Source organism: Telmatherina bonti (assembly GCF_933228915.1).
Source record: "Telmatherina bonti genome assembly, chromosome: 12".
Taxonomy (NCBI): domain Eukaryota; kingdom Metazoa; phylum Chordata; class Actinopteri; order Atheriniformes; family Telmatherinidae; genus Telmatherina; species Telmatherina bonti.
In genome coordinates, this window is record NC_136610.1 from 31,721,076 (window position 1) to 31,736,655 (window position 15,580).

The 15,580-nt window shown below is 40.6% G+C and overlaps 2 protein-coding genes across 3 annotated transcripts in view; both read left to right on the plus strand.

Moving 5' to 3' along the window:
- ppp2r2ba (protein phosphatase 2, regulatory subunit B, beta a) overlaps positions 1-9,468 on the plus strand; it is a gene marked incomplete at both ends in the record, with an annotated part of 47,850 nt that extends 38,382 nt beyond the window's left edge. For both annotated transcript variants that reach the window (XM_079249712.1, XM_079249713.1), the window contains 7 exons: positions 306-418; positions 3,704-3,881; positions 4,758-4,922; positions 7,228-7,397; positions 7,945-8,036; positions 8,143-8,266; positions 9,313-9,468. In XM_079249712.1, the coding sequence (XP_079105838.1) occupies positions 306-418; positions 3,704-3,881; positions 4,758-4,922; positions 7,228-7,397; positions 7,945-8,036; positions 8,143-8,266; positions 9,313-9,468 (998 nt within the window). The remainder of the gene's footprint in view (positions 1-305; positions 419-3,703; positions 3,882-4,757; positions 4,923-7,227; positions 7,398-7,944; positions 8,037-8,142; positions 8,267-9,312) is intronic.
- A 2,416-nt stretch (positions 9,469-11,884) lies between these two features.
- gpr151 (G protein-coupled receptor 151) lies at positions 11,885-13,210 on the plus strand (the record flags this gene model as incomplete). Its single annotated transcript, XM_079250586.1, has 1 exon — positions 11,885-13,210. One exon carries the CDS (start codon positions 11,885-11,887, stop codon positions 13,208-13,210), a length of 1,326 nt encoding a protein of 441 aa, XP_079106712.1.
- Between the last annotated feature and the right edge of the window lie 2,370 nt (positions 13,211-15,580).

Consider the following 15,580-nt stretch of genomic DNA (forward strand, 5'->3'; position numbering starts at 1 on the left):
GAAGATGAGATGTAACTGGTGTTTACGTGAAACCCAATTGAAATGCGCCCAGATGGCTTTTTCAGGGGGAACGTACAGTGAAGCAGGGAAATGAAGTCAACTTGTAGATGGATATCACTAACATCAGAATCTATACACAAGCTGCCATTCATCATTCTCCCTGGCTGCTGCCCAGATACATGCCAGATTGGCTGCCCAACCCCCCGCATCCATCTTGTAGGCAGAGTCACTGTTGTAAGCCGTGATCTAAATGTGTTTTTTTTTTGTGTTTCCGTGTGCTTTGTTTTGTGATGTATCCTTCCCAGACAAGACTGTGAAGCTGTGGAAGATCAGTGAAAGGGACAAGCGTCCGGAGGGATACAACCTGAAGGATGAGGATGGACGGATCAGAGATCCGACAACCATCACCTCGCTACGGGTAAGAGGTCACGCAAAATCAACAAGTCTAACACCAACAAAAATGTCGCGTTCATACTGGTATACAAAGCAAAGGTTTGTTTCTGTGAACTGCGAGCAAAAGGGAAAGCTGTTGTCCAAAATCACGACCTATTCGGTAGGGCCGATTTGATTTCAATTGCGATTCTAACAATTCTTTGATAAAGATGATTTTTGTAGATTAAAAACAAAATAAATGTATTCAACTTTTTTTTACTCGTCATTTTCCTTGATTTCAATGAGGAAAAAACAGCACAGTAGCCAGACCATCATTCCGCTGCTATAAAGCCCAAGAAGACAAAAAAATTTATTATGGGTGTTTTTTATTTATTTGAAAAAAAAAAAAGATTTTTTAAAACAAAAAATCGATTTTAAAAATGTGAAGCAAAAAAATCCCAATTTTCGATTTTTCGATTCGATTTTCCCACCCCTACTATTCAGTGTGCCGTGAAAACAGTGATGTCTGTGGCTTCAGTGAATCTTTTTTCCAGTAATATTTTGTGGATATCTTCCTTTCTCCTGCATGAAGGTTTTCATGATCAAAGCTCCTGGCTGTCCAGCCCAAATTCCCATCTTTTCCTTACTTCATCTTCAGTATCATCTTTCCTATAATTATAAAAAATGCCAAACGAAATCATTACTCAACAGAGGAGAATACATGGCCCTTAAAGGTGCCTCTAAATAGAATAAAATAGATTAAAAATAGAAGTGTCAGCACTAAAATTCAATGTGTGAAGCAACTCTGAATAGTTGGTTATCACCTCACTGCAATCTGCTACCACCTACACAACACGCTGCTTTTATTTGTCATTTCCTGGAAGAATTGGTGCTGAAGTTTGAGAGAACTGGTGTTTACAGGAAAGCTGTGGAGCTCTCAGGGGTCAAGATGAGAAAAGTTTGAATTAAGTTTTCTCTCTTTAAGAGGCTCATTGATTTGCACCTCACTGTTGGCAGCCAGTCATAAGAAATGATGGTGTCTAACAACACTCAGACTGTCATGATTTGCTCATACCCACATCATGTCATGGCAACAGTTGAGTTTAATAGTTTGGTTAAAAATCATACACCAGTCATTGTGTGGTCCGCTGTAGTTTCCATTTGCTATTTTCCTCAGTGTGAGAATGAAACATTAACAGAAAAAAATGTCCACTGTGGAATTAAATAAGTAGAACCCATAATACATTCTGTAATCTCATCTTTAAGCCCTACGCTGAACGTTTGATTTAATCAACAATCTGAACTCTTCTCGGACTATGCTGTGGATCAGGTTTTTGAGGGACTTGTACTCTAATCCCACATATGGAGGTTTGACCCAGGAATCTTTGTCATACCAAAGTTTTACTGAACAAAACACTGAACTCCAAGTTATTCCAAATGGAGTCTTTTTATATGCACTGTGTCAACATATTTTTATTTTAAAAAAAAAAAAAAAAATGGGTAAAAGTGTCACATCAGTGAAGACTATTCAAATTTTATGTCCAGACTTTCCAAATGCCTTCAACACTTCTTGTTGTTTTTATTCACTATTACATTCTCGAAGGCTTAGCTTAAATAAAAATATTTAATCTTAAACTGGTTGGCTATGGTCAGCAAAACACTGTAGTTTGTACTTTGTTGGCTTATGGGGTAACAAGTTCCAGTTTTGGTGTAAAAGGCAAAGTTGTGTAAATATACTCAAATATGGTACAATAAAAATAAATCCATAGTGTGACTTGCTCTATCATGTTTTTTATTGAAACATAGCTGGGAAACCATATGATAACTTCTAGTAAGTGAGAGTCCCGGTCTAGCTGGGCACTTTTGGACTCAGACTGGTTGTGGAAAGTGAGACTGACTGATATCGGTCGGTGCAGTGCAACTCAACCACAGAGCGATTCTTATCACTCCACTATCTATTTAATTTTAACACAAAAAGGTCACACAGTACCAACACTTTGTGAATATGAAGAGTGTGTGTGTGTGTGTGTGTGTGTGCGTATGTGTCTGCCATAGCAGATTAGTGCTGTGTTCAGCGTGTCTGTCCCTCTTTGTCTGGCTGACTGGGGGATCATAGCAACCTGGAGGACAGGCCGTGACTGTGGCAATCCTGTTTATAGGCTGTGAAATCTGTCCAGGAAAAGAGGGAGGGACTCAGGAATATTAGTCTAAACTGAGCTCCCCACCCAACAAAAAAACAAACAAACTAGTAAACATAAAAACAACAAAAAAGTAAGATATCAAGTTTTCCATTTATTAGCAACTTGATACATGGAAGTGTGATCCATCTGCTTGCTAAGTATTGTTTTAAATAGAAAACTGAATGTATTCTTGTTATGTGATGCAGAATTGGAAGAATTCAGTGTATCTTGCATTTTACACAACAAGGAACAGTCTGTTCAGTGGCTGAGAGGGTGCAGGGGCAAGTTGTACAGTGTAACTGTCAGTGTAGTGGGTTATGGGTTAATAAGGTTCGTGTCTCTCTGGACAGTGAGTGAAAGACATGGAAATGAAGTGACACCCATGGAGATACAGCAGCCTGCTGGGCTTCCATGTCTCTCTGTCAGTGCCAACGATGGACGAGAGAAAAAAGGGAAGAAGCAGTCGATTTGTTCTCCTGGCTCCCTCCCCTCTCTTCTCTCTTTGTCTGAGTTTTATCTGGCCAACGGGGGGCTGCATGCAGACTGGTGCTGGCTGTCTTTGAAGCCGATGCTGCACTGTGCAAACTGTGTGTGTTTGTGTGTGGGTGTATGTGAGTTTGTCTTAATTTTTTGTGGAGTTTGGTTATCATTCCTCAGCAGGGCCTTGCGATGCCCTCGAGGCATCTTTTTTTTTTTTAACCTCTTTTTCGTTTTCTCTGACACACATACACACAAAAAAAAGAACAGGAGTGACTTATTCAGCACTTCTTTGGGGGAGTGAAGGGGGAGTCATGATCACTGAGTGTCTGTGTGGTGAACAGATATTCAGTGTGACTGAACCAGCTCATCGAACTGCCCGGGAACCCTTCATTTTCTTTCTCTGTTTCATTTAGATTTGTGGCATAAATGTCAAATGAATCCCTGGAGTCATCTGGTTGTGTATCGTGCAGATTTACAAACACACTGGATGCGCTCAGCTTCTAAACACATGCAATGAAGCAAAACATGTGCATGCATATTTATACAATCACAGAAAAACATCTGATCAAGGCTTCTGTGAAACCAGCTTTAAATCTAAATCATGTCAAATCCTTCCAAATGAATTTTCTTAACATGATTTTCAACATTTCTTTTCATATCATCTATCGTAGGTACCAGTGCTGCAGCCGATGGATTTGATGGTCGAGGCCACAGCCAGACGGGTATTCAGCAACGCCCACACATACCACATCAACTCCATCTCTGTCAACTCCGACCTCCAGACCTTCATCTCCACTGACGATCTCCGGGTGAACCTGTGGAACCTGGAGATCACAGACCGCAGCTTCAGTATCCTCTTACTATCACCCAGGTCTTTTCTGTGTTTACATAACTTACATGCCTTCAAATCTGAAAGCACAGTTGGAGCAACACAAAAGAAATTAATCGTCATTTCTCCGTCGTGACGTGTCATTTGGGACGGTTTGGTGGTTAAAGGAAGATTGTGTGGCAGGTGCAGAGGGGTCATGTTCAGATAAAATAAATTATGACTTTCCATGATTAGATTTGGAAATAAACAAGAAGTATTTTTGGTGATTAAATGAGTACATTTAAATGAGTAAAGGCTGGAAAAATACACTCTATGGAAGGGAGTTTATTGCTTCAACTTCCAAGCTTGGAACAACCTCTTCACATCACACACACACACACGTGTAGCATAACACGTGTGTGTGTGTGCGACCTAAATCCAGCTTTTCTTTTTCAATCATTTTTGGCTTGTAGAGATGTTATGTGATTATAAACATTGTGACTTCTAAGACCTAATGCAGTTTTTGGTATATTCTGACAAAAATAAAGATGATTCAGTCACGATCCTGCTGCTATGAAGGTACACGTGATGGTTCCCGTTGACTGGTGACATCTGTGGTGCAAAGACATTCAATCACATAGAAAAATAAAGCAGTGAGGTTCCACGTAAAGCAAAATAATGATATTAAACTGAAAGGATTTGGAGGACTAGTGACTTCTAATCACTCAAATAGATGTTCAAGAACATTTTTGTCTTTGCTAATACTTTAGATAACATTATCACGTGAAATAAACAAGTTATTTTTTTACTCCAGTTTAAATGTACAGTGGTAATATTGTTGCTTTTTAAAGTGTTAGGTATGCACTGATGTCCGTTGTAGTGCTTTGAAAGGAGATATTCCTAAGCGGGTCCCTCAGACATTGTGGACATCAAACCAGCCAACATGGAGGAGTTGACGGAAGTAATCACCTCAGCAGAGTTTCATCCCCAGCAGTGTCACACCTTTGCCTACAGCAGCAGCAAAGGCTCAATACGGCTCTGTGACATGAGACAGGCTGCACTCTGCGACAGGCATTGCAAATGTGAGTACAAGCAGAGTGCATTATGGGAAAAAATGATTTAGCAGGGGCTGATGTCAGGCAATGTATACATTTATTTTCATGTTTTGCTTTATATGTTTGCTTCTGTTTCATGAATAAATATTTAGGTCATAAAAAGATAACTGCAGTAAGACTGTAAACATCTTTAAAAACCTTTGGGATAATTACATTTTGTGTCTTTATTCATTTGCTATAATATATATACTGCTTGTTTACATTTTTATTTGTATAAACATTCCTTCCTCTGAGTGTCTATTGTGCCAGCAAAAAAAGTAATGAAGAATTTAATTCAATTCGTTTCATTTCAGCTTTATTTAAATAACACCGATTCACAACATTGATGTAGTCAATTCAAGCCAAAAAATTGGAATCCATTTAAAACAGATCCACATTAGTCCACATTGAACCAGTTCATAAAAAACAACCTAGCTAAGGAAAACCCTCATGCTTTGAATTTTCTCTCTGATTAAATCCCCCATGGACAGGCATGAGAGAAAAATCTCTCTTAAAAAAAAAGAAGGAAAAACATCCAGTACAGGTGTTTAGAGATCGAGTTCTGTGTAAATTCATTAAGTTTAATTAATCAGTTATAAAGCAGTTATGTTTAGTTTCTGTGTCTAAATAAGAGGACTTTTACATTAATATATTAAGGTATAATTAACTTTAAAATATTAGATTGAATTAAAAGTCTAAATTGTCGAACTAGACAAACAGAAATTTAAGAAACTTATTCTGCGTGTGCCACATTTTTGTGTCGCTGTGACATGACAGCTTCCTTTGTTCAATATGCCACGACTGATAACCCATCAATAAATCTCGTGGTGTATCTCAAACAATGAGCAGCCTTCTCTAAGTCCTAACATCACGTGCAAACACCGTTGTCGGGTGAATAATGAATACATTGGCATTTTCGCTGGAAAATCAATGTGGTAAGAGCAGTTGCATTAGTCCCTCATGGACACACCTCATTGTCCAATAATGTCACTCATTTCCTCAGACATATTGATGTGGGTTAGGGGTTACTGGACCGTGAATTAACACAGCCTGTTGAAGTTCACATTAACATTTAATTGTAAACTAAGATAAAGTGTTTAAATTTTGATGGTTGAATCTTGAAGCTACCCGCGTTTGGCTTCTGATTCTTTGATATCGACTTGAATGTCCCATACCTGAACAGAAGCTTACAGCTTGCACACATATATTTTAGATAGCAAGGCGGTTGCTATGGATCGCTTCGGGACAGGTTTATTAATATCTATTGCTTCACTGCATGAACGTATTTGGCTTGAAGCATCGTATAATGCTTTCCCTAGAGCAGACACACACACACACACACATATAAACCTCATAAACAAACTCAGAAATATTCTGTATCCTTCCACACCTATAAATCTTGAAGGCTGCTGATATCAATCAGTGTTACAGGATAGATTGATGGGTGAGGGATGGATGGAGGGTTTAACAGGGATTTCCAAAGCATTGAGCTCCAGGACAGAGCAAGGGGGACCAAACAAACCCCCCTTGTTGACTCCCCAGAGACCCTATTATACACCCCTGGTGTGGGAGGGCAGGGACGCACACACATGCATATATACATGCACATGCCTCACTCCTGCTTATTCACAAGCACTCTTTCTCTGGCACACACACACACACACAGACACACACACAAATCCATTGGGGCTCATATGGACCCAGCACTTTGACATTGATTTGTTTTTCTTATCCCTTCCTCAGCCCTCCCCATATTTTCATCTCTCACTCTGCATCCCTAGTTGGACTCCCCATTGACACATCACAGAGAGATTGAGCTGAGGAGGAGGATAGAGTAGAAAGGGGGGATTTTTGGAGAAATGGAAAGGAAGGAGGGGAAGAAGAGTGGGAGGCAAAGAGGGGGCGGGGGGGGGGGGGGGGGGGGGGGACAATACCTTGACAGCTAACGATGGAATGCCTGGCTTTCATCCCCAGCATGCTGGCCTGCACACAGATCAGCAGCTGCCAAAATCAATATGAATCATAACCAATATTTACCCACCATGCTGACCCGCCATTATCTCCCTAAATAATTCTGCAACGGGATGTAGCTGCTGCAGCAACATTCAGGCCTTGCTGTGGCTATCGCTGTCTGCTACACACACACACACACACACAACCTAAATCTAATGTTATTTTTTTCTTTTTCCATGTAAAGGATCGATTGCCTTAGGGAGGAGAACCAGCTGTTTCACCACCTCCTGCAGTGTGAAAGAGTAAATTTCTCTTCTGTTTTGTTGCCCTGCTCTTGCAGACTTTGAGGAGCCCGAGGATCCATCCACTCGCTCCTTCTTCTCTGAAATCATCTCATCCATTTCTGACGTGAAGTTCAGCCACAATGGACGTTACCTGATGACAAGGGACTACCTCACTGTCAAAGTGTGGGACCTCCAAATGGAGAACAAACCACTGGAGACCTACCAGGCATGTTTCTGTCGTGCTTTCCTTCCTAAATGCTCCAGAGGAAATTCCCAGCTGGTAAAGATAGTAAATTACAGCTGGCCTCAGATCAAATCAAAACTTATTGATTTGAAGATAATCACTCAGCGTAATCCTGTTTCTCAGTCACCCTGCCACTCTGTAACCTTATCATCTTTGGCAATTATCTTAGGAGTGCTTATTGAGCCAAGTGTCCATCAGAGGACAGTTGGTGAAGACACAGCCTGAAGGGTAAAACCTCCCACTGGGTGGTCATAAGGGTCAGATCCACTCTCTCTGATCAGGAGATGCCATTGTAGGGCAGGTCGTGATTGATAAGGCCATCAGCTGGGCTCAGGGGATTCTTTTCTGAGAACTATCTCCACCTGCTACCTAACAACTTAGCATAGGTCACCAGGTCTAAAGGATTACTGAAAGTGGAGCATATGGCAGCACAGCTTAGGGTTGTCCACTCATAACCAGTGCAATAAACTTTAGACGCTACCTAATGGCCGAACACAACTATTACTCATGTTTATGGTCTGTTTTTCAGGTTCACGACTATTTACGGGGCAAACTTTGTTCTCTGTATGAGAACGACTGCATCTTTGACAAATTTGAGTGTGTTTGGAACGGATCAGACAGGTGAGATTTCTTCTTAATACATCCTGCCATAAAACGAGTGGCTCGGCCTACACTCACATACACTTACTGAACCCCCAAACCCCCTCTCTGTTTGTCTAATCCTCAGCGTCATAATGACCGGTTCATACAACAACTTCTTCCGAATGTTTGATCGGAATACCAAACGTGATGTGACGCTGGAAGCGTCCAGAGAGAACAGCAAACCCAGAGCTATTCTGAAGCCTCGCAAGGTACGTCACTTGTCCACAGCCCACGTTATCCTACATGAGTTCAAGTCAACCAGATTTAGTTTTCAAATGCTATAACCTCACAGCTAGTTTGACCAACTCAAATAACCTTTTGAATATATTTACAGAAACGACCACAACTGATACAATAATACATTTTAATAAGAAACTAAAATTATTGTAAGTTGGCTTTACTATAAAGTGTTGAAAAATATTCTAATATAATTTCACATGATCCAATCTGATTCCTTCATATGTCTCACTTTATTCAACCTGTGTTGTGCAGATAATTGTTGCATTCCTGTTTAAGAAGAAACACAATGAAACTCATCACAATACCACCACCTGCTGAAATACTTGTTGATGTTGGCCTCTTTTCTGTGCATCAGTTCACTGTTCTGACTCTGAAGTCATCCTGCACATAAAAACAAATAAAAAAAAACCTGCAAATCTCTTTGCTTTCAGATGAATTCTCCTTGGTGACTTTGTTGAAGAAAAATCATTACAAGGAAATGCTTAATTAAAATGATGCAATCATGTTTTTTTGTCTGATGAAGAACCAGATAAATCAGTCTGTTATGTTTCTCCTCTTTTTTTTTATTGCATCATTCTTTTCAATAAAGGAACTTCAGACAGGTTACTGACACGGTGTGTGATGTGTCTTGCAAAGCTAAACACTTCACATTATCACACAATCTGCCCATTTTATTGAGAATATTTTCTTTCAGTGCTTTGTTTTTATTTATTTTTCTCATGAAACTTGCAGCCACAAAAAGTTTCCAATAAATAGCACTAAGTAGCTTACTGTACACTACTGTATCAGCCCAAAACTGCAGACAGACAAAATGTGGGAGAAGCAGGAGAACATAGTGAAGCAAAACATTTTACCTAATGGCCTGCTGGTTCCTCCTGATTTAATAAAGCAAGCTGGTTTTGTGTCGGCATTTCTTCTGTTTAAGTAAAAAGAAACTGAGCGAAGGCAGCTTTAACACAACTCAAGTCAGTCGCTGTGTGATTTAATAACCACCACCCTTGTGTTTGTCCCATAGGTGTGCGTAGGCGGGAAACGTCGGAAAGATGAGATCAGTGTAGACAGTCTTGACTTCAGCAAGAAGATCCTTCACACGACGTGGCACCCACATGAGAACATCATCGCTGTAGCGGCCACAAACAACCTCTACATCTTCCAGGACAAGGTGAACTAAAACGGCCCTGCTGACCCCCCCCCCCACCCCCCCCCCCCCCCCCACCCCTCACCCAGTCCTTCACACAAGAGTTGGACTGCTGTCTTTCATTTCCCCACTCTGTCATAGACGTACAGAGTTGCCTATCCAGTGACTGAAGCGGGAACGTGGACGGTATGAATTTTTGGGAAACATGAAATGGATACATCACAAGGAAAAGGTTCAGTTCCACAGTTTGACTCCTAATTTAATTTATTTAGCCATGCGGACACCTGAAGTATTGAATTCCGTGCGTTTATGCAACAAGCGGATTGCTGCATGAATAATGTGATGTAGCAGCCCTCTGGACCCTGACGAAAAGGGCGGATTTGGGAATACTGAATACAAAAAAAATTTTTTTAAAATAGAGCACACAGACAGAAACCAAGGCGACATGATGGTTGCTTATTGTCATGTAGCAACAGTGCCCCCTGTCCCTCAACCTGCTCCTGCTACAACGCATGTGCTGAACCCCGCGGCCTCTGTTTGAGGTCAAGTCTTGGACGGTGCAGCCCGCTGCAGAAGAACAAGAACAGACTTTTAATGTCTGACCCCAGAAACTGACACAGAATGGTCAGTCTTACTAGTACCAGTTTTGTGTCTCCTTGTCGAGACTGCTGTAGTCTGTAATGTGAACGAAGCCCCTTCCAGGCTTTGTCAACTGTTTTATTCAACACTGTTGTTTTGTTGAGTCTTTCTCTTGGTTAATGCGTCCGTTTAGAAGCTGTGGTGCCTTCTTTTGGTATGTGGGGGATCGATGTAGTGGGGAGCGGGAGGGGGGGAGGGGAATGTGTGAATGTTTCAAATGAAAATTTTAACTTAGACATTTTTTTGTTCTTTTGTTTTTTTCCCCCTCTTTCTTTCTCTATGAACAAAAAAAAAGCTTCTAAGCAGAAGAAAAGTGCTTGAAGCAAAAGTAGACAAGGTTAAATTATAGCACCTGGTTACATGCTTGTAAGCTCAGGAGAGTACGCTGTGATTTGTACAAAGTCTGATGTCGACAGTTTGCAAGAGACATGACAAAGCTACTTTTTTTTTCATGAGAATATTGTTGGAAAAGAATTTGGAACTCCTTGTCATATTTTTACCTTATATTGATGGTGCTGAAAATGATCTGCACACGATAGATCCGTAAATGTATCATTTCAAACAATTTGACTTGAGATCATCTCAGAATAAAGTTTTAGAATAGCTCCTTTTGCATGTTGGATCTGACTCTGATGAAAGTGACTGCCTGCATATAGTTATTTGAACTTTGTCAGATCATTTGAAGCACCATGCAATCAGCGGCTTCTTTCAGTAGAAGCCACGTCGGAAAAGTTTTATTTCATTTTGATGCAATGCTTCTGCATGTTTCTCCACTTGCTAAAGATGGGTTAAACATGCTGGGATTGGCTCAGAGTGGTTTGGAGATACTCACTTGTCCCACACTTGGTCCAAGAGCTGACTTCCGTGAAGCAAAGCAGTAAAAGGTCTAACTGTACTCTGTGAAATCAGGGAATAATTAAGTGTGATTTCCTTTAACAGTAATACCTTTTAAACAACCTTCTTTGTGACCCTTCTAATTGAAACAACTTTTATAGCTCAGAATGTATTGAAATGCAATGAAATACCATGCAGTCTTTATGCTTACTGGACTCTCTTTGAATAAAAAAGAATAAAGATGTGCAAGCTCAGATTCTGTGCTAGTGGATCTTCACTGTCATCTTGTGCTGAATCAAATACAAAATCTACTTTGTATTAAGTGCTGATTCATTTCAAGCGGTGGTGTAAGGGCTCCCTCGTGTGGGCAAACAAGACCAGTAAAGGCAACGGTTGCTCTGATTGATTATGTGCCACATTGTATGATGTTAAATCTATCCAAACAATCCCACATCTAATTTTCTTTTCTCTAGCAAAGACCGATGGGATTTTTTTTAACAGTTTGGCATCATTTCCTCTTAACTGTCTTTTAAAACATCCGCTGTTATGATGTCAAATAAAGCCTTAATGTAATGGCCATTAATTCATAATCACTCAAATTAAAAATCCAGTACATTCACCCGTGTGCACATTATGCAGAGGCGCTCCTAATTGGCCCCATGTGGGTGTAGTCTGCGTACATTTTGCCAGGTGGGGACAGCAGCTGTCAATCAAATGGCATCTTTATAACTCAGTGCGGAGGCGACATCGTTCCATCTCAGGGTAAAACCGAGGACAGGCAGGAGCTCCACTGTGATCTCTGATTGTCAATCAATAACTTCTATGATTCAGTCATTTGAATATCTTTTGATTTTTTTCAAGACTTGCTTTCAGTTCTGTCCGAGGAGTTTTTCTTCTATCCGGAAGCTGCAAGTTTCATCTTGATTGTTTTTGCCTTTTATTTACATTTTCTCATTTCACCATTTCTCTGGGAAGGATGGATAAGCTGAGTGGGAACAACATGACTGCAGTGAACAACTCCGTAGACAAGTGGTCAGTCAATGAACTTGGCTCTTTCCAGCAGCGGGACCCAGGTGAGCTCCAGGTCCTGGTGCCAGCGATTCTGGGAGTCATCTGCGTGTTGGGTGTGGCTTGTAATCTCACTGCGATGATCATCCTGTTTTCAAATGCACACAGGGGTAAACTCTCCCTGATCAACTCCCTCATCTTCAACTTGATGTTTGCTGACGGGCTGGTACTGATGTTTACAGTGCCTTTCAGGGCTGCATCCTACTCCAAGGCAAGTTGGAATCTGGGCTGGGTGGTTTGCAAGACGGCCGACTGGTTCCTTCAGTCCTGCATGGTAGCAAAGAGCCTCACAGTAGCGTTCATGGCCAAAGCCTGTTACCGTTATGTGTCCAACCCCACCAAGCAGGTGAGCATCCGCTTAGGCTCCATTCTGGTGGTGCTCTTCTTCATCTGGCTGTCCGCTTGCTCAGTCACCATCCCTCTCTGGCTCTTTGCAAAGCTCCAGAGAGAGATCCGCGGGCTGGTATGTGTGCTTAAGGTTTCACCTGAAGCTCGGGATTTCATGTCTGTGTATGTCAAAGCGTATCCCCTGGGGGTCTACTGTGCACCTCTCAGCTTTGCCCTTATGTATTTTTGGAAGGCTTACGGCCAGTGCCAACGCCGCTCCAGTAAGTCTCAGAATCTGCGTACACAGATCAGATCTAGACGTCTCACTCTGATGCTTTTTAGCCTCACTGTGGCCATGGCTATCCTCTGGCTTCCTCAGTGGGTGGTGTGGCTCTGGGAGCGTCAAATAGCAGAGAAAGACATTGAAGGAGCTCAGCATCTTATTTCTTCTCCTCCCCTTTTTCTGACCCTCTCTGCTCAGCTGCTCATCTTCTCCCTTTCCTTGGTGAACCCTCTCATTGTCCTCTTTCTGTCTGAGGAGTTCAGAGAGGGCTACAGGGGGCTGTGGAGGCGCCTAACCCTGCACAAACAACCTCCTCCCAAACCAAAGCCTGGGCCCCACAACCCGACCTCTCTGCAGTCCCCATGTCCCAGACCAGAGACCTCAGGGCAGCTGAGGGGGGAAAGGAGTCTTCAGTTCAGCCCCAGCCAGGAACCTAGCAGAGCAGCTCAGCCCCAGCCGGAGCAGAGTGCAGAAAAAGGAGGGAGAGAAGTGGACAGGTTGAGCCTCAAAGATGGGATTGTGTTGCCTGATGTGGAGCAGTTCTGGAACGAGAGGGAGACCGGCTCGCAGACAGAAGAAAATGATCCTGTGCCGTGGGAGCATCAGAGCAAAGAGGAGAAATAATAACAATCCTCCCTCAGACGAAAATCATCAATGAGCCTCTGTAGACTGGACTGCTGAGTTCATGTAAACCACCAGTGTGTTGTTCTGTGTGTTTGTGATATTATTCAGAGGTAAGAAATGGAATCAGTGTGAATGTGGATTGTGAATAGAGCATCGTCTGTAATAATTATAAACATTGCAGATATCTTTGTCTTGGTGAAGCAGGTTAGATTATAATTACTGTAAAGTTAATATTAGTGACTGTAAATGCTTCCGTAGAGGATGACATGGTTTACTGCATAGACTGAGGGAGCCATAGTGAATCATTATAAAGAACAGCAGATTCTTGTGTTTGCTATTAAGTCTGCCCTTTACTTCATGTTCAAATCAGATGATCTTATTTCAAAGTCACAGTTTAAGAATTATAATCACCCAGTATTTTGTACCTGTACAATCATTGTTTGAATTTACGCTAATAATGCTTTAAAAAGTGATGTGGAGTTTCTGATATGCATCTGAATGATGTGTTTTCAATAAAGATGCTGTCAAAACAAAGCTTATCCTCTTGTTTTCTGCTATTTCCTGCAATTCAATAATATTTGGATCAGACATGAATATTCATACTCACAGGTACAGAAAAGACTTAATGGGATTGATTCCTGCTGACTTTGGGTCATTAAATATTGGGTTTCTGTAAGGGTAACATTCGAATTGCCAGGGGCTCCAATTAGAGGTAAAATAAAAGCTTTCTTCTGAGCTCAAATGAGGTGTCCAGTGGACTCACCTCTGTGGGAGCCTCATGAGAAATTCTCTTTTCATTGATCTGAAAGCAGGAAAGGTCGAGAGCTCACAGTAAAGAGATAAACATGTGGAAACTGCGCCTCAGTTGATCTACAACTGATTTTTTAACTGGTGCTAATCAATCCATCTCTAATGATAATAAAGGATAAATGTAAACAATGCCTCTTTTCTTTTTTAATCAAATGAACATTAAATATAACCCTCATCATTACATTTGAGTTCTTAATACATCATTAAAAAGTTAAAGCAGCAGTAGAAAATTAGAACATGTAGTCACCTCATATTTGCCCTCCACCTCTTTTCTCTCCCTCTCCCCTCCCTTTTGACATTTTCGTCTTATTAATCATTTAGGTTGACCTTTTACTGCCAGAAGCAACTTGCTCAGTCAGAGAAACACTTAACTATATAACCCACCATTAGTCCCTGGGGTTGTGACCTGACCATAAACACTGGAGGCAAAAGTTACACGGCCACTAATGGACTGAAGATTTAACTTTCACAGCTAAACCAACAAGGCAATGAAATGATGCTCCTTATAGGACAATAAAGACTCACACCCCAGATAAACAATTAATAAACACCCCATCTTTATAGGGAACATAGATCACTCTATCTATCTATCTATCTATCTATCTATCTATCTATCTATCTATCTATCTATCTATCTATCTATCTATCTATCTATCTATCTATCTATCTATCTATCTATCTATCTATCTATCTATCTATCTATCTATCTATCTATCTATCTATCTATCTATCTATCTACCTATCTATCTATCTATCTATCTATCTATCTACCTATCTATATCTATATCTATATCTATATATATATATATATATATCTTGTATTTACTCTGACAAATGAGCCATTAAATCTGCAGACATTTTATCCAATTCAGCATGAAGTCCTAAGGCAGCTAACATACAGACAAGTGGTTTGAAGCTCCTGCAGAGTACATAATCTAATGTGTTTTTAAATTTTTCCAAATGACATCAGGAATGTCAGCATAAGCAGATGCAGATACTTGCTAAACTGCAGCTCTATGAACTGTCAGTTTGACTTAATAGATTACAATTTTTTTTGTTCAATTTTTATAAAGATAGTTTTGCATCTTCCTAACTCAGTTCATAATTTCTTGTGTGAGAAGCTCATCCAGTGATTTACATGGTTCAATGATTTTTAAAGAGCATCATTCTGAGACCCAAAGCATAAAACATCTCCCTATTGAGTGGTTTATCCATAATCAGGTGTGACTTTACTGAGTAATAAATAAAGATGTGTAGAATTAAATCATTCTTAGACTGAACTTTTTGAAATCCATTCATGCACTGTGTTGTTACTCCTGGTAAGATGGTGAATACCAAACTAACTTATCTTGCCCACTTTAGTATACTTAATTCAAAAAGTTAACTTGTTTAGATCATTTTATGTCAACTGATCTGAACCACACAGTTCATAATTGTACTACTCCAAAGCTGTTAGTCATAGTTTGTTGTTTTTCTGATTTATGGAGCAAAATGTCAATTGTCCATTTATTATTTTTGTCCCCATTTTTTGTGTTTAATTTTTTGTTTTTTGGTTTGTTT